The 23,084-nt window shown below is 47.1% G+C and overlaps 1 protein-coding gene across 1 annotated transcript in view; it reads right to left on the reverse strand.

The window, feature by feature from the left end:
* Positions 1–816: 816 nt before the first annotated feature.
* The window catches only part of LOC115207227 (pyruvate dehydrogenase E1 component subunit beta, mitochondrial-like), a 30,777-nt gene continuing 8,509 nt past the window's right edge, over positions 817–23,084 (reverse strand). The window contains exons 8-10 of the mRNA XM_029774200.1: positions 22,785–22,895; positions 2,891–2,982; positions 817–1,169 (exon numbers count right to left, since the gene is read on the reverse strand). Of these exons, the coding sequence (XP_029630060.1) occupies positions 1,095–1,169; positions 2,891–2,982; positions 22,785–22,895 (278 nt within the window). The 3' untranslated portion in view covers positions 817–1,094. The remainder of the gene's footprint in view (positions 1,170–2,890; positions 2,983–22,784; positions 22,896–23,084) is intronic.

Here is a 23,084-nt window from a genome sequence, read left to right on the forward strand (position 1 = left end):
TCCATTCAAGTTGAAGAAACATCAGGGATGACAAATGGAAACAGGAAGCACCTGAGCTCAAATATGAGTCTCATAGCAAAGGATCTTAATACTTATGTAAATAAGGTATGTTTTTTATTTTTTAATACAGTTGCAAAAATGTCCAAAAACCTGTTTTTGCTCTGTCATTATGGGGTATTGTGTGTAGATTTAGGATTATTATTATTACTTTTTAAATCCATTTTAAAATAAGGCTGTAACGTAACAAAATATAGAGAAAGTCAAGGGGTCTGAATACTTTCCGAACGGTCACTGTAGGGACGACGTTGTCGATGCACATATTCCAGTCTGTACTGGCATAACAGTCCTGTAGCTTAGCATCCGCGTCATCTGACCACTTCCATATTGAGTGAGTCACTGGTGCTTCCTGCTTTGGTTTTTGCTTGTAAGCAGGAATCAGGAGGATAGAGTTGTGGTCAGATTTGCCAAATTGAGGGTGAGGGAGAGCTTTGTATGCCTCTCTGTGTGGGGTAAATGTAGTCTAGAGTTTTTCTTCCTCTGGTTAACATGCTGGTAGAAATGAGGTAAAATCGATTTAAGCTTTCTTGCATGCAAGTCCCCGGCCACTAGGAGCGCCACTTCTGGATGAGCATTTTCTTGTTTGCTTATGGCCTTATACAGCTCATTGAGTGCGGTCTTAATGCCCAGCATTGGTTTGTGGTGGTAAATAGACAGCTATGGAAAATATAGATAAACTCTCTTGGTAAATAGTATGGTGTACAGTTTATCATGAGGTACTCTACCTCAGGCGAGCAACACCTTGAGACTTCCTTAATATTACAGATCGCACACCAGTCGTTATTGACAAATAGACAGACCTCTGCTCGTCTTACCGGAGGTAGCTATTTGGTCTTGCCGATGCAGGGAATACCCAGCCAACTGTATATTATCCATGTTGTCGTTCAATGACGACTCGGTGAAACATAAGACATTAAAGTTAATGTCCCGTTGGTAGTATGGTCTCGAACGGAGATCATCCAGTTTATTCTCCAGCGATTCCATGTTGGCCAACAGGTCGGATGGTAGAGGCGGATTACCCACTCTCCGATGAATTCTCACAAGGCACTCCATCTCCTCTTCATGTGGATTTGGGCCTGGTCTGGGAGCAGTAGTATATCCTTCGCGTCCGACTGGTTAAAGAAAAAGTTTTAGTCCAGTTCGAGGTGAGTAAATCGCTGTTCTGATATCCAGAAGCTCTTTTTGGTCATAAGAGACCGAGACATACAGTTGAAGTTGGAAGTTTACATACAACCTTAGCCAAATACATTTAAACTCAGTTTCACAATTCCTGACATTTAATCCTAGTAAAAATTCCCTGTTTTAGGTAAGTTAGGATCACCACTTTATTTTAAGAAATGTGAAATGTCAGAATAATAGTAGAGAGAATTATTTATTTCAGCTTTTATTTCATCACATTCCCAGTGCGTCAGAAGTTTACATACACTCAATTAGTATTTGGTAGCATTGCCTTTAAATTGTTTAACTTGGGTCAAACATTTTGGGTAGCCTTCCACAAGCTTCCCACAGTAAGTTGGGTGAATTTTGGCCCATTCCTCCTGACAGAGCTGGTGTAACTGAGTCAGGTTTGTTGGCCTCCTTGCTCACACACGCTTGTTTAGTTCTGCCCACAAATATTATATGGGATTGAGGTCAGGGCTTTGTGATGGCCACTCCAATACCTTGACTTTGTTGTCCTTAAGCCATTTTGCCACAACTTTGGAAGTATGCTTGGGGTCATTGTCCATTTGGAAGACACATTTGCGACCAACTTCCTGACTGATGTCTTGAGATGTTGCTTCAATATATCCATATAATTTTCCTACCTCATGATGCCATCTATTTTGTGAAGTGCACCAGTCCCTCCTGCAGCAAAGCACCCCTACAACATGATGCTGCCACCCCCGTGCTTCACGGTTGGGATGGTGTTCTTCGGCTTGCAAGCTTCCCCCTTTTCCTCCAAACATAACAATGGTCATTATGGCCAATCAGTTCTATTTTTGTTTCATCAGACTAGAGGACATTTCTCCAAAAAGTACGATCTTTGTCCCCATGTGCAGTTTCAAACCGTAGTCTGGCTTTTTTATGACAATTTTGGAGCAGTGGCTTCTTCCTTGCTCAGGTCGATATGGGACTTGTTTTACTGTGGATATAGATACTTTTGTACCCGTTTCCTCCAGCATCTTCACAAGGTCCTTTGCTGTTGTTCTGGGATTGATTTGCACTTTTCACACCAAAGTACATTCATCTCTAGGAGACAGAACGTGTCTCTTTCTTGAGCGGTATGACGGCTGCGTGGTCCCATGGTGTTTATACTTGCGTACTATTGTTTGAAGGTAGGCCTTGAAATACATCCACAGGCACACCTCCAATTGACTCAAATTATACCAATTAGCCTATCAGAAGCTTCTAAAGCCATGACATCATTTCCTGGAATTTTCCAAGCTGTTTAAAGGCACAGTCAACTTAATGTATATAAACTACTGACCCACTGGAATTGTGATACAGTGAATTATAAGTGAAATAATCTGTCTGTAAACAATTGTTGGAAAAATTACTTGTGTCATGCACAAAGTAGATGTCCTAACCGACTTGCCAAAACTATAGTTTGTTAACAAGGAATCTGTGGAGTGGTTGAAAAAAACAAGTTAATGACTCCAACCTAAGTGTATGTAAACTTCCAACTTCAACTGCATGTACAAATAAAGTTACACAATGCAAAAAAAAAATGTTAAAAATAAATAAATAAAAATAGAACAATTTGTTAGTAGCCCATAAAAATGGCTGCCACCCCTCCGGAACCATTCTCATCTAACAGCGTGGCTACTAGTGATAATACTTATAGGACACTCACCTCACATTCAACCCCCTCCTTAGCCAGGACGGCCGCTGCCTCCAGACAGAAACCCACACACCGGGAATGTGAAACTAGAGTGATATGGGTCCCTGGAGTAAACAGACAGGCAGAAATGGTTGGGTAGTGTACAATGTTTTGTATATCTGTGTTGTAACAAGAGCCTACGGAGTGAACTTACGCACCCTTAGGAATTCTCTGTTTTTCCACCACCCACAACTAAGTGGCACATTCCAGGCCAAGATTTCCAGTTCTGTTATTGACCCCTTCAAGCTATCACAAGAACAAATAAACTGCCTCCTTTTTAAAAAAATTTTTTTTTACCTGAGTGGCCCGGAGGAGGAGGGCAGGAGAGAAAAAAAGACGCCTCCTGCAAATCAGCAGACCGTCTTGTGATCTGCATGTTTTACTGGGAATGACCAGCCAGGCTTTCAAGTAGCCAAGAAGAGCAGTAGCCAGGGTAGTGTATTGTAAAGGGAAGAGCAGTAGCCAGGGTAGTGTATTGTAAAGGGTAGAGCAGTAGCCAGGGTAGTGTATTGCAGGGGAAGAGCAGTAGCCAGGGTAGTGTATTGTAAAGGGAAGAGCAGTAGCCAGGGTAGTGTATTGTAAAGGGTAGAGCAGTAGCCAGGGTAGTGTATTGTAAAGGGAAGAGCAGTAGCCAGGGTAGTGTATTGTAAAGGGAAGAGCAGTAGCCAGGGTAGTGTATTGTAAAGGGAAGAGCAGTAGCCAGGGTAGTGTATTGCAGGGGAAGAGCAGTAGCCAGGGTAGTGTATTGCAGGGGAAGAGCAGTAGCCAGGGTAGTGTATTGCAGGGGAAGAGCAGTAGCCAGGGTAGTGTATTGTAAAGGGAAGAGCAGTAGCCAGGGTAGTGTATTGCAGGGGAAAGAGCAGTAGCCAGGGTAGTGTATTGTAAAGGGTAGAGCAGTAGCCAGGGTAGTGTATTGCAGGGGAAGAGCAGTAGCCAGGGTAGTGTATTGTAAAGGGAAGAGCAGTAGCCAGGGTAGTGTATTGCAGGGGTAGAGCAGTAGCCAGGGTAGTGTATTGTAAAGGGAAGAGCAGTAGCCAGGGTAGTGTATTGTAAAGGGAAGAGCAGTAGCCAGGGTAGTGTATTGCAGGGGAAGAGCAGTAGCCAGGGTAGTGTATTGCAGGGGAAGAGCAGTAGCCAGGGTAGTGTATTGCAGGGGAAGAGCAGTAGCCAGGGTAGTGTATTGTAAAGGGTAGAGCAGTAGCCAGGGTAGTGTATTGTAAAGGGAAGAGCAGTAGCCAGGGTAGTGTATTGCAGGGGAAGAGCAGTAGCCAGGGTAGTGTATTGTAAAGGGAAGAGCAGTAGCCAGGGTAGTGTATTGCAGGGGTAGAGCAGTAGCCAGGGTAGTGTATTGCAGGGGAAGAGCAGTAGCCAGGGTAGTGTATTGCAGGGGAAGAGCAGTAGCCAGGGTAGTGTATTGCAGGGGAAGAGCAGTAGCCAGGGTAGTGTATTGTAAAGGGTAGAGCAGTAGCCAGGGTAGTGTATTGCAGGGGAAGAGCAGTAGCCAGGGTAGTGTATTGTAAAGGGTAGAGCAGTAGCCAGGGTAGTGTATTGTAAAGGGAAGAGCAGTAGCCAGGGTAGTGTATTGCAGGGGAAGAGCAGTAGCCAGGGTAGTGTATTGTAAAGGGAAAGAGCAGTAGCCAGGGTAGTGTATTGTAAAGGGAAGAGCAGTAGCCAGGGTAGTGTATTGTAAAGGGGAGAGCAGTAGCCAGGGGTAGTGTATTGTAAAGGGAAGAGCAGTAGCCAGGGTAGTGTATTGTAAAGGGAAGAGCAGTAGCCAGGGTAGTGTATTGTAAAGGGAAGAGCAGTAGCCAGGGGTGGTGTATTGTAAAGGGAAGAAGAGCAGTAGCCAGGGTAGTGTATTGCAGGGGAAGAGCAGTAGCCAGGGTAGTGTATTGCAGGGGAAGAGCAGTAGCCAGGGTAGTGTATTGCAGGGGAAGAGCAGTAGCCAGGGTAGTGTATTGTAAAGGGAAGAGCAGTAGCCAGGGTAGTGTATTGTAAAGGGAAGAGCAGTAGCCAGGGTAGTGTATTGTAAAGGGTAGAGCAGTAGCCAGGGTAGTGTATTGTAAAGGGAAGAGCAGTAGCCAGGGTAGTGTATTGTAAAGGGAAGAGCAGTAGCCAGGTAGTGGAATTGTAAGGGAAGAGCAGTAGCCAGGGTAGTGTATTGCAGGGGAAGAGCAGTAGCCAGGGTAGTGTATTGTAAAGGGAAGAGCAGTAGCCAGGGTAGTGTATTGTAAAGGGAAGAGCAGTAGCAGGGTAGTGTATTGTAAAGGGGAAGAGCAGTAGCCAGGGTAGTGTATTGTAAGGGGAGGCAGTAGCCAGGGTAGTGTATTGCAGGGGAAGAGCAGTAGCCAGGGTAGTGTATTGTAAGGGAAGAGCAGTAGCCAGGGTAGTGTATTGCAGGGGAAGAGCAGTAGCCAGGGTAGTGTATTGCAAGGGGAAGAGCAGTAGCCAGGGTAGTGTATTGTAAGGGTAGAGCAGTAGCCAGGGTAGTGTATTGCAGGGGAAGAGCAGTAGCCAGGGTAGTGTATTGTAAAGGGAAGAGCAGTAGTCAGGGTAGTGTATTGTAAAGGGAAGAGCAGTAGCCAGGGTAGTGTATTGTAAAGGGAAGAGCAGTAGTCAGGGTAGTGTATTGTAAAGGGTAGAGCAGTAGCCAGGGTAGTGTATTGTAAAGGGTAGAGCAGTAGCCAGGGTAGTGTATTGTAAAGGGAAGAGCAGTAGCCAGGGTAGTGTATTGTAAAGGGTAGAGCAGTAGCCAGGGTAGTGTATTGTAAAGGGAAGAGCAGTAGCCAGGGTAGTGTATTGTAAAGGGAAGAGCAGTAGCCAGGGTAGTGTATTGTAAAGGGAAGAGCAGTAGCCAGGGTAGTGTATTGTAAAGGGAAAGAGCAGTAGCCAGGGTAGTGTATTGTAAGGGTAGAGCAGTAGCCAGGGTAGTGTATTGTAAAGGGAAGAGCAGTAGCCAGGGTAGTGTATTGCAGGGGAAGAGCAGTAGCCAGGGTTAGTGTATTGTAAAGGAAGAGCAGTAGCCAGGGTAGTGTATTGCAGGGGAAGAGCAGTAGCCAGGGTAGTGTATTGCAGGGAAGAGCAGTAGCCAGGGTAGTGTATTGCAGGGAAGAGCAGTAGCCAGGGTAGTGTATTGTAAAGGGAAAGAGCAGTAGCCAGGGTAGTGTATTGTAAAGGGAAGAGCAGTAGCCAGGGTAGTGTATTGTAAAGGGAAGAGCAGTAGCCAGGGTAGTGTATTGCAGGGGAAGAGCAGTAGCCAGGGTAGGTATTGTAAAGGGAAGAGCAGTAGCCAGGGTAGTGTATTGTAAGGGAAGAGCAGTAGCCAGGGTAGTGTATTGTAAAGGGAAAGAGCAGTAGCAAGGGTAGTGTATTGTAAAGGGAAGAGCAGTAGCCAGGGTAGTGTATTGCAGGGAAGAGCAGTAGCCAGGGTAGTGTATTGTAAGGGAAGAGCAGTAGCCAGGGTAGTGTTTGTAAAGGGAAGAGCAGTAGCCAGGGTAGTGTATTGTAAAGGGAAGAGCAGTAGCCAGGGTAGTGTATTGCAGGGGAAGAGCAGTAGCCAGGGTAGTGTATTGTAAAGGGAAGAGCAGTAGCCAGGGTAGTGTATTGTAAGGGAAGAGCAGTAGCCAGGGTAGTGTATTGGCAGGGGAAGAGCAGTAGCCAGGGTAGTGTATTGTAAAGGGAAGAGCAGTAGCCAGGGTAGTGTATTGTAAAGGGAAGAGCAGTAGCCAGGGTAGTGTATTGCAGGGAATAGAGCAGTAGCCAGGGTAGTGTATTGTAAAGGGAAGAGCAGTAGCCAGGGTAGTGTATTGTAAAGGGTAGAGCAGTAGCCAGGGTAGTGTATTGTAAAGGAAGAAGAGCAGTAGCCAGGGTAGTGTATTGTAAAGGGAAGAGCAGTAGCCAGGGTAGTGTATTGTAAAGGGAAGAGCAGTAGCCAGGTTAGTGTATTGTAAAGGGAAGAGCAGTAGCCAGGGTAGTGTATTGTAAAGGGTAGAGCAGTAGCCAGGGTAGTGTATTGTAAAGGCAAGAGCAGTAGCCAGGGTAGTGTATTGCAGGGGAAGAGCAGTAGCCAGGGTAGTGTATTGCAGGGGAAGAGCAGTAGCCAGGGTAGTGTATTGTAAAGGGAAGAGCAGTAGCCAGGGTAGTGTATTGTAAAGGGAAGAGCAGTAGCCAGGGTAGTGTATTGTAAAGGGGCAAGAGCAGTAGCCAGGGTAGTGTATTGTAAGGGAAGAGCATAGCCAGGGTAGTGTATTGCAGGGAAGAGCAGTAGCCAGGGTGCGTGTGTATTGCATTGGGAAGAGCAGTAGCCAGGGGTACTAGCGTATTGCAGGGGAAAGAGCAGTAGCCAGGGTAGTGTATTGTAAAGGTAAGAGCAGTAGCCAGGGTAGTGATTGCAGGGGAAGAGCGTAGCCATGGGTAGTGGTATTGTAAAGGGAAGAGCAGTAGCCAGGGTGTGTATTGCAGGGGAAGAGCAAGTAGCCAGGGTAGTGTATTGCAGGGGAAGAGCAGTAGCCAGGGTAGTGTATTGCAGGGAAGAGCAGTAGCCAGGGTAGTGTATTGTAAAGGGAAGAGCAGTAGCCAGGGTAGTGTATTGCAGGGGAAGAGCAGTAGCCAGGGTAGTGTATTGTAAAGGGAAGAGCAGTAGCCAGGGTAGTGTATTGCAGGGGAAGAGCAGTAGCCAGGGTAGTGTATTGTAAAGGGAAGAGCAGTAGCCAGGGTAGTGTATTGTAGAGGGAGAGCAGTAGCCAGGGAGTGTATGTAAAGGGAAGAGCAGTAGCCAGGGTAGTGTATTGTAAAGGGAAGAGCAGTAGCCAGGGTAGTGTATTGTAAAGGGAAGAGCAGTAGCCAGGGTAGTGTATTGTAAAGGGAAGAGCAGTAGCCAGGGTAGTGTATTGTAAAGGGAAGAGCAGTAGCCAGGGTAGTGTATTGTAAGGGAAGAGCAGTAGCCAGGGTAGTGTATTGTAAGGTAAGAGCAGTAGCCAGGGTAGTGTATTGTAAAGGTAAGAGCAGTAGCCAGGGTAGTGTATTGTAAAGGAGAGCAGTAGCCAGGGTAGTGATTGTAGGGGAAGAGCAGTAGCCAGGGTAGTGTATTGCAGGGGTAGAGCAGTAGCCAGGGTAGTGTATTGTAAAGGGAAGAGCAGTAGCCAGGGTAGTGTATTGCAGGGGAAGAGCAGTAGCCAGGGTAGTGTATTGCAGGGGAAGAGCAGTAGCCAGGGTAGTGTATTGTAAAGGGAAGAGCAGTAGCCAGGGGTAGTGTATTGTAAAGGGAAGAGCAGTAGCCAGGGTAGTGTATTGTAAAGGGAAAGAGCAGTAGCCAGGGTAGTGTATTATTGTAAAGGGAAAGAGCAGTAGCCAGGGTAGTGTATTGTAAAGGGAAGAGCAGTAGCCAGGGTAGTGTATTGTAAAGGGTAGAGTAGAGCAGTAGTCAGGGTAGTGTATTGTAAAGGGTTTTAGAGCAGTAGCCAGGGTAGTTGTATTGCAGGGGAAGAGCAGTAGCCAGGGTAGTGTATTGTAAAGGGAAGAGCAGTAGCCAGGGTAGTGTATTGCAGGGGAAGAGCAGTAGTCAGGGTAGTGTATTGTAAAGGGTAGAGCAGTAGCCAGGGTAGCGTATTGCAGGGGAAGAGCAGTAGCCAGGGTAGTGTATTGTAAAGGGAAGAGCAGTAGCCAGGGTAGTGTATTGCAGGGGAAGAGCAGTAGCCAGGGTAGTGTATTGTAAAGGGAAGAGCAGTAGCCAGGGTAGTGTATTGCAGGGGAAGAGCAGTAGCCAGGGTAGTGTATTGCAGGGGAAGAGCAGTAGCCAGGGTAGTGTATTGCAGGGGAAGAGCAGTAGCCAGGGTAGTGTATTGTAAAGGGAAGAGCAGTAGCCAGGGTAGTGTATTGCAGGGGAAGAGCAGTAGCCAGGGTAGTGTATTGTAAAGGGAAGAGCAGTAGCCAGGGTAGTGTATTGCAGGGGAAGAGCAGTAGCCAGGGTAGTGTATTGCAGGGAAGAGCAGTAGCCAGGGTAGTGTATTGTAAAGGGAAGAGCAGTAGCCAGGGTAGTGTATTGTAAAGGGTAGAGCAGTAGCCAGGGTAGTGTATTGTAAAGGGAAGAGCAGTAGCCAGGGTAGTGTATTGTAAAGGGAAGAGCAGTAGCCAGGGTAGTGTATTGTAAAGGGAAAGAGCAGTAGCCAGGGTAGTGTATTGTAAAGGGAAGAGCAGTAGCCAGGGTAGTGTATTGTAGGGGAAGAGCAGTAGCCAGGGTAGTGTATTGTAAAGGGTAGAGCAGTAGCCAGGGTAGTGTATTGTAAAGGGAAGAGCAGTAGCCAGGGTAGTGTATTGTAAAGGGAAGAGCAGTAGCCAGGGTAGTGTATTGCAGGGGTAGAGCAGTAGCCAGGGTAGTGTATTGTAAAGGGAAGAGCAGTAGCCAGGGTAGTGTATTGCAGGGGAAGAGCAGTAGCCAGGGTAGTGTATTGCAGGGGAAGAGCAGTAGCCAGGGTAGTGTATTGTAAAGGGAAGAGCAGTAGCCAGGGTAGTGTATTGTAAAGGGAAGAGCAGTAGCCAGGGTAGTGTATTGTAAAGGGAAGAGCAGTAGCCAGGGTAGTGTATTGTAAAGGGAAGAGCAGTAGCCAGGGTAGTGTATTGTAAAGGGAAGAGCAGTAGCCAGGGTAGTGTATTGTAAAGGGTAGAGCAGTAGTCAGGGTAGTGTATTGTAAAGGGTAGAGCAGTAGCCAGGGTAGTGTATTGCAGGGGAAGAGCAGTAGCCAGGGTAGTGTATTGTAAAGGGAAGAGCAGTAGCCAGGGTAGTGTATTGCAGGGGAAGAGCAGTAGTCAGGGTAGTGTATTGTAAAAGGGTAGAGCAGTAGCCAGGGTAGTGTATTGTAAAGGGAAGAGCAGTAGCCAGGGTAGTGTATTGTAAAGGGTAGAGCAGTAGCCAGGGTAGTGTATTGCAGGGGAAGAGCAGTAGCCAGGGTAGTGTATTGTAAAGGGAAGAGCAGTAGCCAGGGTAGTGTATTGCAGGGGAAGAGCAGTAGTCAGGGTAGTGTATTGTAAAGGGTAGAGCAGTAGCCAGGGTAGTGTATTGTAAAGGGAAGAGCAGTAGCCAGGGTAGTGTATTGTAAAGGGAAGAGCAGTAGCCAGGGTAGTGTATTGTAAAGGGAAGAGCAGTAGCCAGGGTAGTGTATTGCAGGGGAAGAGCAGTAGCCAGGGTAGTGTATTGCAGGGGAAGAGCAGTAGCCAGGGTAGTGTATTGTAAAGGGAAGAGCAGTAGCCAGGGTAGTGTATTGCAGGGGAAGAGCAGTAGCCAGGGTAGTGTATTGTAAAGGGTAGAGCAGTAGCCAGGGTAGTGTATTGTAAAGGGTAGAGCAGTAGCCAGGGTAGTGTATTGCAGGGGAAGAGCAGTAGCCAGGGTAGTGTATTGTAAAGGGAAGAGCAGTAGCCAGGGTAGTGTATTGTAAAGGGAAGAGCAGTAGCCAGGGTAGTGTATTGTAAAGGGTAGAGCAGTAGCCAGGGTAGTGTATTGCAGGGGAAGAGCAGTAGCCAGGGTAGTGTATTGTAAAGGGAAGAGCAGTAGCCAGGGTAGTGTATTGCAGGGGAAGAGCAGTAGCCAGGGTAGTGTATTGTAAAGGGTAGAGCAGTAGCCAGGGTAGTGTATTGTAAAGGGAAGAGCAGTAGCCAGGGTAGTGTATTGTAAAGGGAAGAGCAGTAGTCAGGGTAGTGTATTGTAAAGGCAAGAGCAGTAGCCAGGGTAGTGTATTGTAAAGGGTAGAGCAGTAGCCAGGGTAGTGTATTTAAAGGGAAGAGCAGTAGCCAGGGTAGTGTATTGTAAAGGGAAGAGCAGTAGCCAGGGTAGTGTATTGCAGGGGAAGAGCAGTAGCCAGGGTAGTGTATTGCAGGGGAAGAGCAGTAGCCAGGGTAGTGTATTGCAAGGGAAGAGCAGTAGCCAGGGTAGTGTATTGCAGGGGAAGAGCAGTAGCCAGGGTAGTGTATTGCAGGGGAAGAGCAGTAGCCAGGGTAGTGTATTTGTAAAGGGAAGAGCAGTAGCCAGGGTAGTGTATTGCAGGGGCAGAGCCAGTAGCCAGGGAGGTATTGTAAAGGAAGAGCAGTAGCCAGGGTAGTGTATTGTAAAGGGAAAGAGCAGTAGCCAGGGGTAGTGTATTGTAAAGGGAAGAGCAGTAGCCAGGGTAGTGTATTGCAGGGGAAGAGCAGTAGCCAGGGTAGTGTATTGTAAAGGGAAGAGCAGTAGCCAGGGTAGTGTATTGTAAGGGAAGAGCAGTAGCCAGGGTAGTGTATTGCAGGGGAAGAGCAGTAGCCAGGGTAGTGTATTGTAAAGGGAAGAGCAGTAGCCAGGGTAGTGTATTGTAAAGGGAAGAGCAGTAGCCAGGGTAGTGTATTGTAAGGGAAGAGCAGTAGCCAGGGTAGTGTATTGCAGGGGAAGAGCAGTAGCCAGGGTAGTGTATTGTAAAGGGAAGAGCAGTAGCCAGGGTAGTGTATTGCAGGGGAAGAGCAGTAGCCAGGGTAGTGTATTGTAAAGGGTAGAGCAGTAGCCAGGGTAGTGTATTGTAAAGGGAAGAGCAGTAGTCAGGGTAGTGTATTGTAAAGGGTAGAGCAGTAGCCAGGGTAGTGTATTGCAGGGGAAGAGCAGTAGCCAGGGTAGTGTATTGTAAAGGAAAGAGCAGTAGCCAGGGTAGTGTATTGCAGGGGAAGAGCAGTAGCCAGGGTAGTGTATTGTAAAGGGAAGAGCAGTAGCCAGGGTAGTGTATTGTAAAGGGAAGAGCAGTAGCCAGGGTAGTGTATTGTAAAGGGAAGAGCAGTAGTCAGGGTAGTGTATTGTAAAGGGAAGAGCAGTAGCCAGGGTAGTGTATTGTAAAGGGTAGAGCAGTAGCCAGGGTAGTGTATTGTAAAGGGAAGAGCAGTAGCCAGGGTAGTGTATTGTAAAGGGAAGAGCAGTAGCCAGGGTAGTGTATTGTAAAGGCAAGAGCAGTAGCCAGGGTAGTGTATTGTAAAGGGAAGAGCAGTAGCCAGGGTAGTGTATTGTAAAGGGAAGAGCAGTAGCCAGGGTAGTGTATTGCAGGGGAAGAGCAGTAGCCAGGGTAGTGTATTGCAGGGGAAGAGCAGTAGCCAGGGTAGTGTATTGCAGGGGAAAGAGCAGTAGCCAGGGTAGTGTATTGCAGGGGAAGAGCAGTAGCCAGGGTAGTGTATTGTAAAGGGAAGAGCAGTAGCCAGGGTAGTGTATTGCAGGGGAAGAGCAGTAGCCAGGGTAGTGTATTGTAAGGGAAGAGCAGTAGCCAGGGTAGCGTATTGTAAAGGGAAGAGCGTAGTAGCCAGGGTAGTGTATTGTAAAGGGTTAGAGCAGTAGCCAGGGTAGTGTATTGCAGGGGAAGAGCAGTAGCCAGGGTAGTGTATTGTAAAGGGAAGAGCAGTAGCCAGGGTAGTGTATTGCAGGGGAAGAGCAAGTAGCCAGGGTAGTGTTATTGCAGGGGAAGAGCAGTAGCCAGGGTAGTGTATTGTAAAGGGAAGAGCAGTAGCCAGGGTCAGTGTATTGTAAAGGGTTAGAGCAGTAGCCAGGGTAGTGTATTGTAAAGGGAAGAGCAGTAGCCAGGGTAGTGTATTGCAGGGGAAGAGCAGTAGCCAGGGTAGTGTATTGTAAAGGGAAGAGCCAGTAGCCAGGGTAGTGTATTGTAAAGGGAAGAGCAGTAGCCAGGGTTAGGTATTGTAAAGGGAAAGAGCAGTAGCCAGGGTAGTGTATTGTAAAGGGAAGAGCAGTAGCCAGGGTAGTGTATTGTAAAGGGAAGAGCAGTAGCCAGGGTAGTGTATTGTAAGGGAAGAGCAGTAGCCAGGGTAGTGTATTGCAGGGGAAGAGCAGTAGCCAGGGTAGTGTATTGCAGGGGAAGAGCAGTAGCCAGGGTAGTGTATTGCAGGGGAAGAGCAGTAGCCAGGGTAGTGTATTGTAAAGGGAAAGAGCAGTAGCCAGGGTAGTGTATTGCAGGGGAAGAGCAGTAGCCAGGGTAGTGTATTGCAGGGGAAGAGCAGTAGCCAGGGTAGTGTATCGCAGGGGAAGAGCATTAGCCAGGGTAGTGTATCGCAGGGGAAGAGCATTAGCCAGGGTAGTGTATTGCAGGGGAAGAGCAGTAGCCAGGGTAGTGTATCGCAGGGGAAGAGCATTAGCCAGGGTAGTGTATCGCAGGGGAAGAGCATTAGCCAGGGTAGTGTATTGCAGGGGAAGAGCAGTAGCCAGGGTAGTGTATTGTAAGGGAAGAGCAGTAGCCAGGGTAGTGTATTGTAAAGGGAAGAGCAGTAGCCAGGGTAGTGTATTGCAGGGGAAGAGCAGTAGCCAGGGGTAGTGTATTGTAAAGGGAAGAGCAGTAGCCAGGGTAGTGTATTGTAAAGGGAAAGAGCAGTAGCAGGGTAGTGTATTGTAAAGGGCTTAGAGCAGTAGCCAGGGTAGTGTATTGCAGGGGAAGAGCAGTAGCCAGGGTAGTGTATTGTAAAGGGAAGAGCAGTAGCCAGGGTAGTGTATTGTAAAGGGTAGAGCAGTAGCCAGGGTAGTGTATTGTAAAGGGAAGAGCAGTAGCCAGGGTAGTGTATTGTAAAGGAAGAGCAGTAGCCAGGGTAGCGTATTGGAAAGGGAAGAGCAGTAGCCAGGGTAGTGTATTGTAAAGGGAAAGAGCAGTAGCCAGGGTAGTGTATTGCAGGGGGAAGAGCAGTAGCCAGGGGTAGTGTATTGTAAAGGGAAGAGCAGTAGCCAGGGTAGTGTATGCAGGGGAAGAGCAGTAGCCAGGGTAGTGTATTGTAAAGGGAAGAGCAGTAGCCAGGGTAGTGTATTGTAGAGGAAGAGCAGTAGCAGTAGTGTATTGCAGGGAGAGCAGTAAGCCAGGGTAGTGTATTGCAGGGGAAGAGCAGTAGCCAGGGTAGTGTATTGTAAAGGGAAGAGCAGTAGCCAGGGTAGTGTATTGCAGGGGAAGAGCAGTAGCCAGGGTAGTGTATTGTAAAGGGTAGAGCAGTAGCCAGGGTAGTGTATTGCAGGGGAAGAGCAGTAGCCAGGGTAGTGTATTGCAGGGGAAGAGCAGTAGCCAGGGTAGTGTATTGTAAAGGGAAGAGCAGTAGCCAGGGTAGTGTATTGTAAAGGGTAGAGCAGTAGCCAGGGTAGTGTATTGTAAAGGGAAGAGCAGTAGCCAGGGTAGTGTATTGTAAAGGGAAGAGCAGTAGCCAGGGTAGTGTATTGTAAAGGGAAGAGCAGTAGCCAGGGTAGTGTATTGTAAAGGGAAGAGCAGTAGCCAGGGTAGTGTATGTAAAGGGTAGAGCAGTAGCCAGGGTAGTGTATTGTAAAGGGAAGAGCAGTAGCCAGGGTAGTGTATTGTAAAGGGTAGAGCAGTAGCCAGGGTAGTGTATTGTAAAGGGAAGAGCAGTAGCCAGGGTAGTGTATTGTAAAGGGAAGAGCAGTAGCCAGGGTAGTGTATTGCAGGGGAAGAGCAGTAGCCAGGGTAGTGTATTGTAAAGGGTAGAGCAGTAGCCAGGGTAGTGTATTGTAAAGGGAAGAGCAGTAGCCAGGGTAGTGTATTGTAAAGGGAAAGAGCAGTAGCAAGGGTAGTGTATTGTAGGGGAAGAGCAGTAGCCAGGGTAGTGTATTGCAGGGGAAGAGCAGTAGCCAGGGTAGTGTATTGTAGGGGAAGAGCAGTAGCCAGGGTAGTGTATTGCAGGGGAAGAGCAGTAGCCAGGGTAGTGTATTGTAAGGGAAGAGCAGTAGCCAGGGTTAGTGTATGTTAGGAAGAGCAGTAGCCAGGGTAGTGTATTGTAAAGGGAAGAGCAGTAGCCAGGGTAGTGTATTGTAAAGGGTAGAGCAGTAGCCAGGGTAGTGTATTGCAGGGGTAGAGCAGTAGCCAGGGTAGTGTATTGCAGGGGAAGAGCAGTAGCCAGGGTAGTGTATTGTAAAGGGAAGAGCAGTAGCCAGGGTAGTGTATTGCAGGGAAGAGCAGTAGCCAGGGTAGTGTATTGCAGGGGAAGAGCAGTAGCCAGGGTAGTGTATTGTAAAGGGAAGAGCAGTAGCCAGGGTAGTGTATTGTAAAGGGAAGAGCAGTAGCCAGGGTAGTGTATTGTAAAGGGAAGAGCAGTAGCCAGGGTAGTGTATTGTAAAGGGAAGAGCAGTAGCCAGGGTAGTGTATTGTAAAGGGAAGAGCAGTAGCCAGGGTAGTGTATTGCAGGGGAAGAGCAGTAGCCAGGGTAGTGTATGCAAAGGGAAAGAGCAGTAGCCAGGGTAGTGTATTGTAAAGGGAAGAGCAGTAGCCAGGGTAGTGTATTGTAAAGGGTAGAGCAGTAGCCAGGGTAGTGTATTGTAGGGGAAGAGCAGTAGCCAGGGTAGTGTATTGTAAAGGGAAGAGCAGTAGCCAGGGTAGTGTATTGTAGGGGAAGAGCAGTAGCCAGGGTAGTGTATTGTAAAGGGAAGAGCAGTAGCCAGGGTAGTGTATTGCAGGGGAAGAGCAGTAGCCAGGGTAGTGTATTGTAAAGGGAAGAGCAGTAGCCAGGGTAGTGTATTGTAAAGGGTAGAGCAGTAGCCAGGGTAGTGTATTGTAAAGGGAAAGAGCAGTAGCCAGGGTAGTGTATTGTAAAGGGAAGAGCAGTAGCCAGGGTAGTGTACTGTAAAGGGAAGAGCAGTAGCCAGGGTAGTGTATTGCAGGGGAAGAGCAGTAGTCAGGGTAGTGTATTGTAAAGGGAAGAGCAGTAGCCAGGGTAGTGTATTGTAAAGGGAAGAGCAGTAGCCAGGGTAGTGTATTGTAAAGGGAAGAGCAGTAGCCAGGGTAGTGTATTGTAAAGGGAAGAGCAGTAGCCAGGGTAGCGTATTTGCAGGGGAAGAGCAGTAGCCAGGGTAGTGTATTGTAAAGGGTAGAGCAGTAGCCAGGGTAGTGTATTGTAAAGGGAAGAGCAGTAGCCAGGGTAGTGTATTGTAAAGGGAAGAGCAGTAGCCAGGGTAGTGTATTGTAAAGGGTAGAGCAGTAGCCAGGGTAGTGTATTGTAAAGGGAAGAGCAGTAGCCAGGGGTAGTGTATTGCAGGGGAAGAGCAGTAGCCAGGGTAGTGTATTGTAAAGGGAAGAGCAGTAGCCAGGGTAGTGTATTGCAGGGGAAGAGCAGTAGCCAGGGTAGTGTATTGTAAAGGGAAGAGCAGTAGCCAGGGTAGTGTATTGTAAAGGGAAGAGCAGTAGCCAGGGTAGTGTATTGTAAAGGGAAGAGCAGTAGCCAGGGTAGTGTATTGCAGGGGAAGAGCAGTAGCCAGGGTAGTGTATTGTAAAGGGAAGAGCAGTAGCCAGGGTAGTGTATTGTAAAGGGAAGAGCAGTAGCCAGGGTAGTGTATTGTAAAGGGTAGAGCAGTAGCCAGGGTAGTGTATTGCAGGGGAAGAGCAGTAGCCAGGGTAGTGTATTGTAAAGGGAAGAGCAGTAGCCAGGGTAGTGTATTGCAGGGGAAGAGCAGTAGCCAGGGTAGTGTATTGTAAAGGGAAGAGCAGTAGCCAGGGTAGTGTATTGTAAAGGGAAGAGCAGTAGCCAGGGTAGTGTATTGTAAAGGGAAGAGCAGTAGCCAGGGTAGTGTATTGTAAAGGGTAGAGCAGTAGCCAGGGTAGTGTATTGCAGGGGAAGAGCAGTAGCCAGGGTAGTGTATTGTAAAGGGAAGAGCAGTAGCCAGGGTAGTGTATTGTAAAGGAAGAGCAGTAGCCGGGTAGTGTATTGTAAAGGGAAGAGCAGTAGCCAGGGTAGTGTATTGTAAAGGGAAGAGCAGTAGCCAGGGTAGTGTATGCAGGGGAAGAGCAGTAGCCAGGGTAGTGTATTGTAAAGGGTAGAGCAGTAGCCAGGGTAGTGTATTGTAAAGGGTAGAGCAGTAGCCAGGGTAGTGTATTGTAAAGGGAAGAGCAGTAGCCAGGGTAGTGTATTGCAGGGGAAGAGCAGTAGCCAGGGTAGTGTATTGTAAAGGCAAGAGCAGTAGTAGCCAGGGTAGTGTATTGTAAAGGGAAAGAGCAGTAGCCAGGGTAGTGTATTGTAAAGGGTAGAGCAGTAGCCAGGGTAGTGTATTGCAGGGGAAGAGCAGTAGCCAGGGTAGTGTATTGTAAGGGGAAGAGCAGTAGCCAGGGTAGTGTATTGCAGGGGAAGAGCAGTAGCCAGGGTAGTGTATTGTAAAGGGTAGAGCAGTAGCCAGGGTAGTGTATTGTAGGGGAAGAGCAGTAGCCAGGGTAGTGTATTGTAAAGGGTAGAGCAGTAGCCAGGGTAGTGTATTGCAGGGGAAGAGCAGTAGCCAGGGTAGTGTATTGTAAAGGGAAGAGCAGTAGCCAGGGTAGTGTATTGTAAAGGGAAGAGCAGTAGCCAGGGTAGTGTATTGTAAAGGGAAGAGCAGTAGCCAGGGTAGTGTATTGTAAAGGGAAGAGCAGTAGCCAGGGTAGTGTATTGTAAAGGGAAGAGCAGTAGCCAGGGTAGTGTATTGTAAAGGGAAGAGCAGTAGCCAGGGTAGTGTATTGTAAAGGGAAGAGCAGTAGCCAGGGTAGTGTATTGTAAAGGGAAGAGCAGTAGCCAGGGTAGTGTATTGTAAAGGGAAGAGCAGTAGCCAGGGTAGTGTATTGTAAAGGGTAGAGCAGTAGCCAGGGTAGTGTATTGTAAAGGGAAGAGCAGTAGCCAGGGTAGTGTATTGTAAAGGGAAGAGCAGTAGCCAGGGTAGTGTATTGTAAAGGGTAGAGCAGTAGCCAGGGTAGTGTATTGCAGGGGAAGAGCAGTAGCCAGGGTAGTGTATTGTAAAGGGAAGAGCAGTAGCCAGGGTAGTGTATTGCAGGGGAAGAGCAGTAGCCAGGGTAGTGTATTGTAAAGGGAAGAGCAGTAGCCAGGGTAGTGTATTGCAGGGGAAGAGCAGTAGCCAGGGTAGTGTATTGTAAAGGGAAGAGCAGTAGCCAGGGTAGTGTATTGTAAAGGGTAGAGCAGTAGCCAGGGTAGTGTATTGTAAAGGGAAGAGCAGTAGCCAGGGGTAGTGTATTGTAAAGGGAAGAGCAGTAGCCAGGGTAGTGTATTGTAAAGGGAAGAGCAGTAGCCAGGGTAGTGTATTGTAAAGGGAAGAGCAGTAGCCAGGGTAGTGTATTGTAAAGGGAAGAGCAGTAGCCAGGGTAGTGTATTGTAAAGGGAAGAGCAGTAGCCAGGGTAGTGTATTGCAGGGGAAGAGCAGTAGCCAGGGTAGTGTATTGTAAAGGGAAGAGCAGTAGCCAGGGTAGTGTATTGTAAAGGGAAGAGCAGTAGCCAGGGTAGTGTATTGCAGGGGAAGAGCAGTAGCCAGGGTAGTGTATTGTAAAGGGAAGAGCAGTAGCCAGGGTAGTGTATTGTAAAGGGAAGAGCAGTAGCCAGGGTAGTGTATTGCAGGGGAAGAGCAGTAGCCAGGGTAGTGTATTGTAAAGGGTAGAGCAGTAGCCAGGGTAGTGTATTGCAGGGGAAGAGCAGTAGCCAGGGTAGTGTATTGCAGGGGAAGAGCAGTAGCCAGGGTAGTGTATTGTAAAGGGTAGAGCAGTAGCCAGGGTAGTGTATTGTAAAGGGTAGAGCAGTAGCCAGGGTAGTGTATTGTAAAGGGAAGAGCAGTAGCCAGGGTAGTGTATTGCAGGGGAAGAGCAGTAGCCAGGGTAGTGTATTGTAAAGGGTAGAGCAGTAGCCAGGGTAGTGTATTGTAAAGGGAAGAGCAGTAGCCAGGGTAGTGTATTGCAGGGGAAGAGCAGTAGCCAGGGTAGTGTATTGCAGGGGAAGAGCAGTAGCCAGGGTAGTGTATTGCAGGGGAAGAGCAGTAGCCAGGGTAGTGTATTGTAAAGGGTAGAGCAGTAGCCAGGGTAGTGTATTGTAAAGGGTAGAGCAGTAGCCAGGGTAGTGTATTGTAAAGGGTAGAGCAGTAGCCAGGGTAGTGTATTGCAGGGGAAGAGCAGTAGCCAGGGTAGTGTATTGTAAAGGGTAGAGCAGTAGGATCTTTTTCACTCTTTGTAACAAAAGAAATGGCGCCAATACAGCCCAGTGACCCTGATGAACAATACATTAAACTGGAGGACTCATGACATGTTGGTATAACATGAAGCATAACGTGACCATTTTCTCCTGGTTGTTCTATGTCATTAAAAAGGGGTAGAATAAGGATTTACTGTGACATATGTTTGGTCCCTGCAGGTTACACATTTCATCCTAGAGACAAACTGTTCTCTGTACAGTAGAAACATTCTGTGAATACTTATGAGGAAATCGCAGATTTATCTCATATGAACATAAATGTGTGGGATTCTCCGAATCAGAGTCCGCCCTCTGTAAGTATCACTATAAATTACAGGAGTCGCTAATAGACGCGGCGATCAAGTTTCTTCGAGATGCGGCCACACCAAGTTAAACTGAATGATCCGATCTCCTTGGAAACCAAGCACCTATCGACGACACCCTATCCTAACTCAGACAGACTCAATCATCCCAGAGAATCTACAGAGAGCACTGTTGCTCATTCAAGACCAACGGACTGAGTTCACAATACATCCCGGGTGGGATCAGAGAAACGGCGGAAAGAAAAACTAGTAGACATTACTTTCCTGGACTGAGGCCAGAGCGAAGCTGGTCTCGCTCCTTTGGCTGTGAGCTATTTTTTGGCCTGGCCTCAGCACGACTGTCAAGAGAAGAGGACAACAGACCTTTACTTCATCCTATCCTAGCGGGAACCAACCAGGCAGGCAACGTCAGCATACAAGGAAATGACCCATAGCATTCTTAAATTCCTCTGAAAGTGGCATTGTGTGTGTGTGTGTGTGTGTGTGTAAAGTAGTGGGTCATTAAGTAATAGTGGGATGGCAGGTATAATTTACAAGCCCATGATCAATACTGTCCCGGCACTGTCCACAACGGATGCTAACAGACAGCCTAGCCCACTGTCCACAACGGATGCTAACTGACAGCCTAGCCCACTGTCCACAACGGATGCTAACAGACAGCCTAGCCCACAACGGATGCTAACAGACAGCCTAGCCCACTGTCCACAACGGATGCTAACTGACAGCCTAGCCCACTGTCCACAACGGATGCTGACAGACAGCCTAGCCCACTGTCCACAACGGATGCTGACAGACAGCCTAGCCCACTGTCCACAACGGATGCTGACAGACAGCCTAGCCCACTGTCCACAACGGATGCTGACAGACAGCCTAGCCCACTGTCCACAACGGATGCTAACTGACAGCCTAGCCCACAACGGATGCTGACAGACAGCCTAGCCCACTGTCCACAACGGATGCTAACAGACAGCCTAGCCCACTGTCCACAACGGATGCTAACAGACAGCCTAGCCCACAACGGATGCTAACAGACAGCCTAGCCCACTGTCCACAACGGATGCTAACAGACAGCCTAGCCCACTGTCCACAACGGATGCTAACAAACAGCCTAGCCCACTGTCCACAACGGATGCTAACAAACAGCCTAGCCCACTGTCCACAACGGATGCTAACAGACAGCCTAGCCCACTGTCCACAACGGATGCTAACAGACAGCCTAGCCCACTGTCCACAACGGATACTAACAGACAGCCTAGCCCACTGTCCACAACGGATGCTAACTGACAGCCTAGCCCACTGTCCACAACGGATGCTAACTGACAGCCTAGCCCACTGTCCACAACGGATGCTAACTGACAGCCTAGCCCATTCCTGTTTGGTGAACCGCTCTATAATTCACGGTTGTGACAGCTGTCAATGTAGCCCTCTCACACTTTCTCTTTCACTGAATACGAATCACATAATTCTCAAAGTCCTGTGAAAGTGTTATTGTATTTGAGTTGAGTACAGAAACCATTCATATTCAACTTTGGAGATTCACCTCAAACTGCATTGTATCCTATTGTACATACAGTCTTTATATTGTATCTGTTAACTACCTAATATTACAACTTATTCTAGTAAATAAAACCTTGAATTAATTATTTGTGGCATTAAGTTAATTTGTGAGCGATTGGGTTATTGAGGTTTCCAGGGGTCAAAAACAAAATCCCATGACTGAAACTTAAGTCTCAGATGGACTGTCTGGGGCCAAGTTAACCTCCCCATTCACGTCATAAAGTCACAGCCATCTTGCTTTTAAGGAAAGAGGATGATTTTTGTACATGTATTAAAGCTGCAAGTTGGACCATTTCCAGTTGCCTTGCTCAGCTGGTCCGAGGACTGACAAGCTCAGTTCTGGTGACTTAAAAAAAAACTAAAAAAAAGGACTACTCCAAAATAAATTCAAATAAAATGACACCATCTAAAATATAAATTTCCACCGGTAAAAAAATGACGTTAAATTAAATGTTTACATATAGCATTGGCTATATTATCAGATGTGCCATTAGCAAAAAGCATCATCACCTGTAGCCCAACAAGCAGCAGCATAGCGATATAGAAAGTACATGGCTGAAGAATGGGGTGTGTGTCCATTTACCCCAACATCCAGATTCTTATTCTTATTATTTGTTTCTATTACAAAGTACGTCATCGCCCCTTTAAGACGTCATCGCCCCTTTAAGACGTCATCGCCCCTTTAAGACGTCATCGCCCCTTTAAGACGTCATCGCCCCTTTAAGACGTCATCGCCCCTTTAAGATGTCATCGCCCCTTTAAGACGTCTGGTACACAGCCGCTCCTAAACCATGCTCGAAATGCTGGTTGTAAAACGATGCCACATAAACAATTGAAGTGTTGTAGAGATGGAAAACTAGCATCCCTCTCTTTTCTAACAAAGGCCAAAACTGTTTTCAAAAGTGTTTCCATGTAATTGGATTAAGAATTGTTGTGTATTGACTGCTTGTCAGAATACATGTTTCTCTCCTATGGCGCTCCAAACTGGAATGGACACCGAGAGGAATATTACTCACTTAATACACAAGCCGACTAGGTAAACAGATCAACTATTGTCTGGTTTAGTATATTAACACCATTACCTGACCAGGTAAACAGATCAACTATTGTCTGGTTTAGTTTAATAACACCATTACCTGACCAGGTAAACAGATCATCTATTGTCTGGTTTAGTATATAACACCATTACCTGACCAGGTAAACTACTGTCTGGTTTAGTTTAATAACACCATTACCTGACCAGGTAAACAGATCAACTATTGTCTGATTTAGTATAATAACACCATTACCTGACCAGGTAAACAGATCATTTATTGTCTGGTTTAGTATATAACACCATTACCTGACCAGGTAAACTACTGTCTGGTTTAGTATAATAACACCATTACCTGACCAGGTAAACAGATCAACTATTGTCTGGTTTAGTATATAACACCATTACCTGACCAGGTAAACAGATCATCTATTGTCTGGTTTAGTATATAACACCATTACCTGACCAGGTAAACTACTGTCTGGTTTAGTATAATAAAACCATTACCTGACCAGGTAAACAGATCAACTATTGTCTGGTTTAGTATAATAACACCATTACCTGACCAGGTAAACAGATCAACTATTGTCTGGTTTAGTTTAATAACTACCTGACCAGGTAAATAGGTGGCAACAACAGTAGGAGTATAAGGTTCCATCCTGAGTGTGAATGACTTTACCAGCTGTACCACACTGCTGTCTGAGTTGAGGCTGCAGTGATGCGCATTGGACCATTTAATTCATCTGAACATCGGCATCAGCAACAATCATGAATGGCAGTTCAGTGCACACAGCTTAACAGAGAAAATAAACACATTTGGGAATATATTTCCTAGAAACAGACATGCTTCTGTCTGTCATCTCCAAACCATCAATCGCCAACTCTCGCTCACAATGAAATCATCAATAATCTCGCAATGTTTTTCCAGGGGAGGGTACAATGAACATAAAAATAATTATTGAAAAAAAACATTTAAAATTCTCCAGCGGTTGCTAGTTACCTTGTCTTTCCACTTTGGCCTTTCCAATAGGTACGACAAAGTCTTTATGCATAACCTCCTCAGAGAGGTCAAAGGGCACTCCATACATCAGCTCATTCTCCAGGAACACCACTGTTGGAGGAGAAATACAACACAAGGTGGTTTTGATTAGCAGGTGTCACCATGGTTAACAGCACAGGAATTTACATGTCTGTACTACAGGACATGAGCAGATCACCAGTGATTCCCCTCATCTATACTACAGGACATCCCCCCTTGTCGCCTTGGAACCTTCTCCAATACCGTTGAGGGAGCCGGATG

The sequence above is a fragment of the Salmo trutta genome, chromosome 14 (assembly GCF_901001165.1).
Source record: "Salmo trutta chromosome 14, fSalTru1.1, whole genome shotgun sequence".
NCBI lineage: Eukaryota > Metazoa > Chordata > Actinopteri > Salmoniformes > Salmonidae > Salmo > Salmo trutta.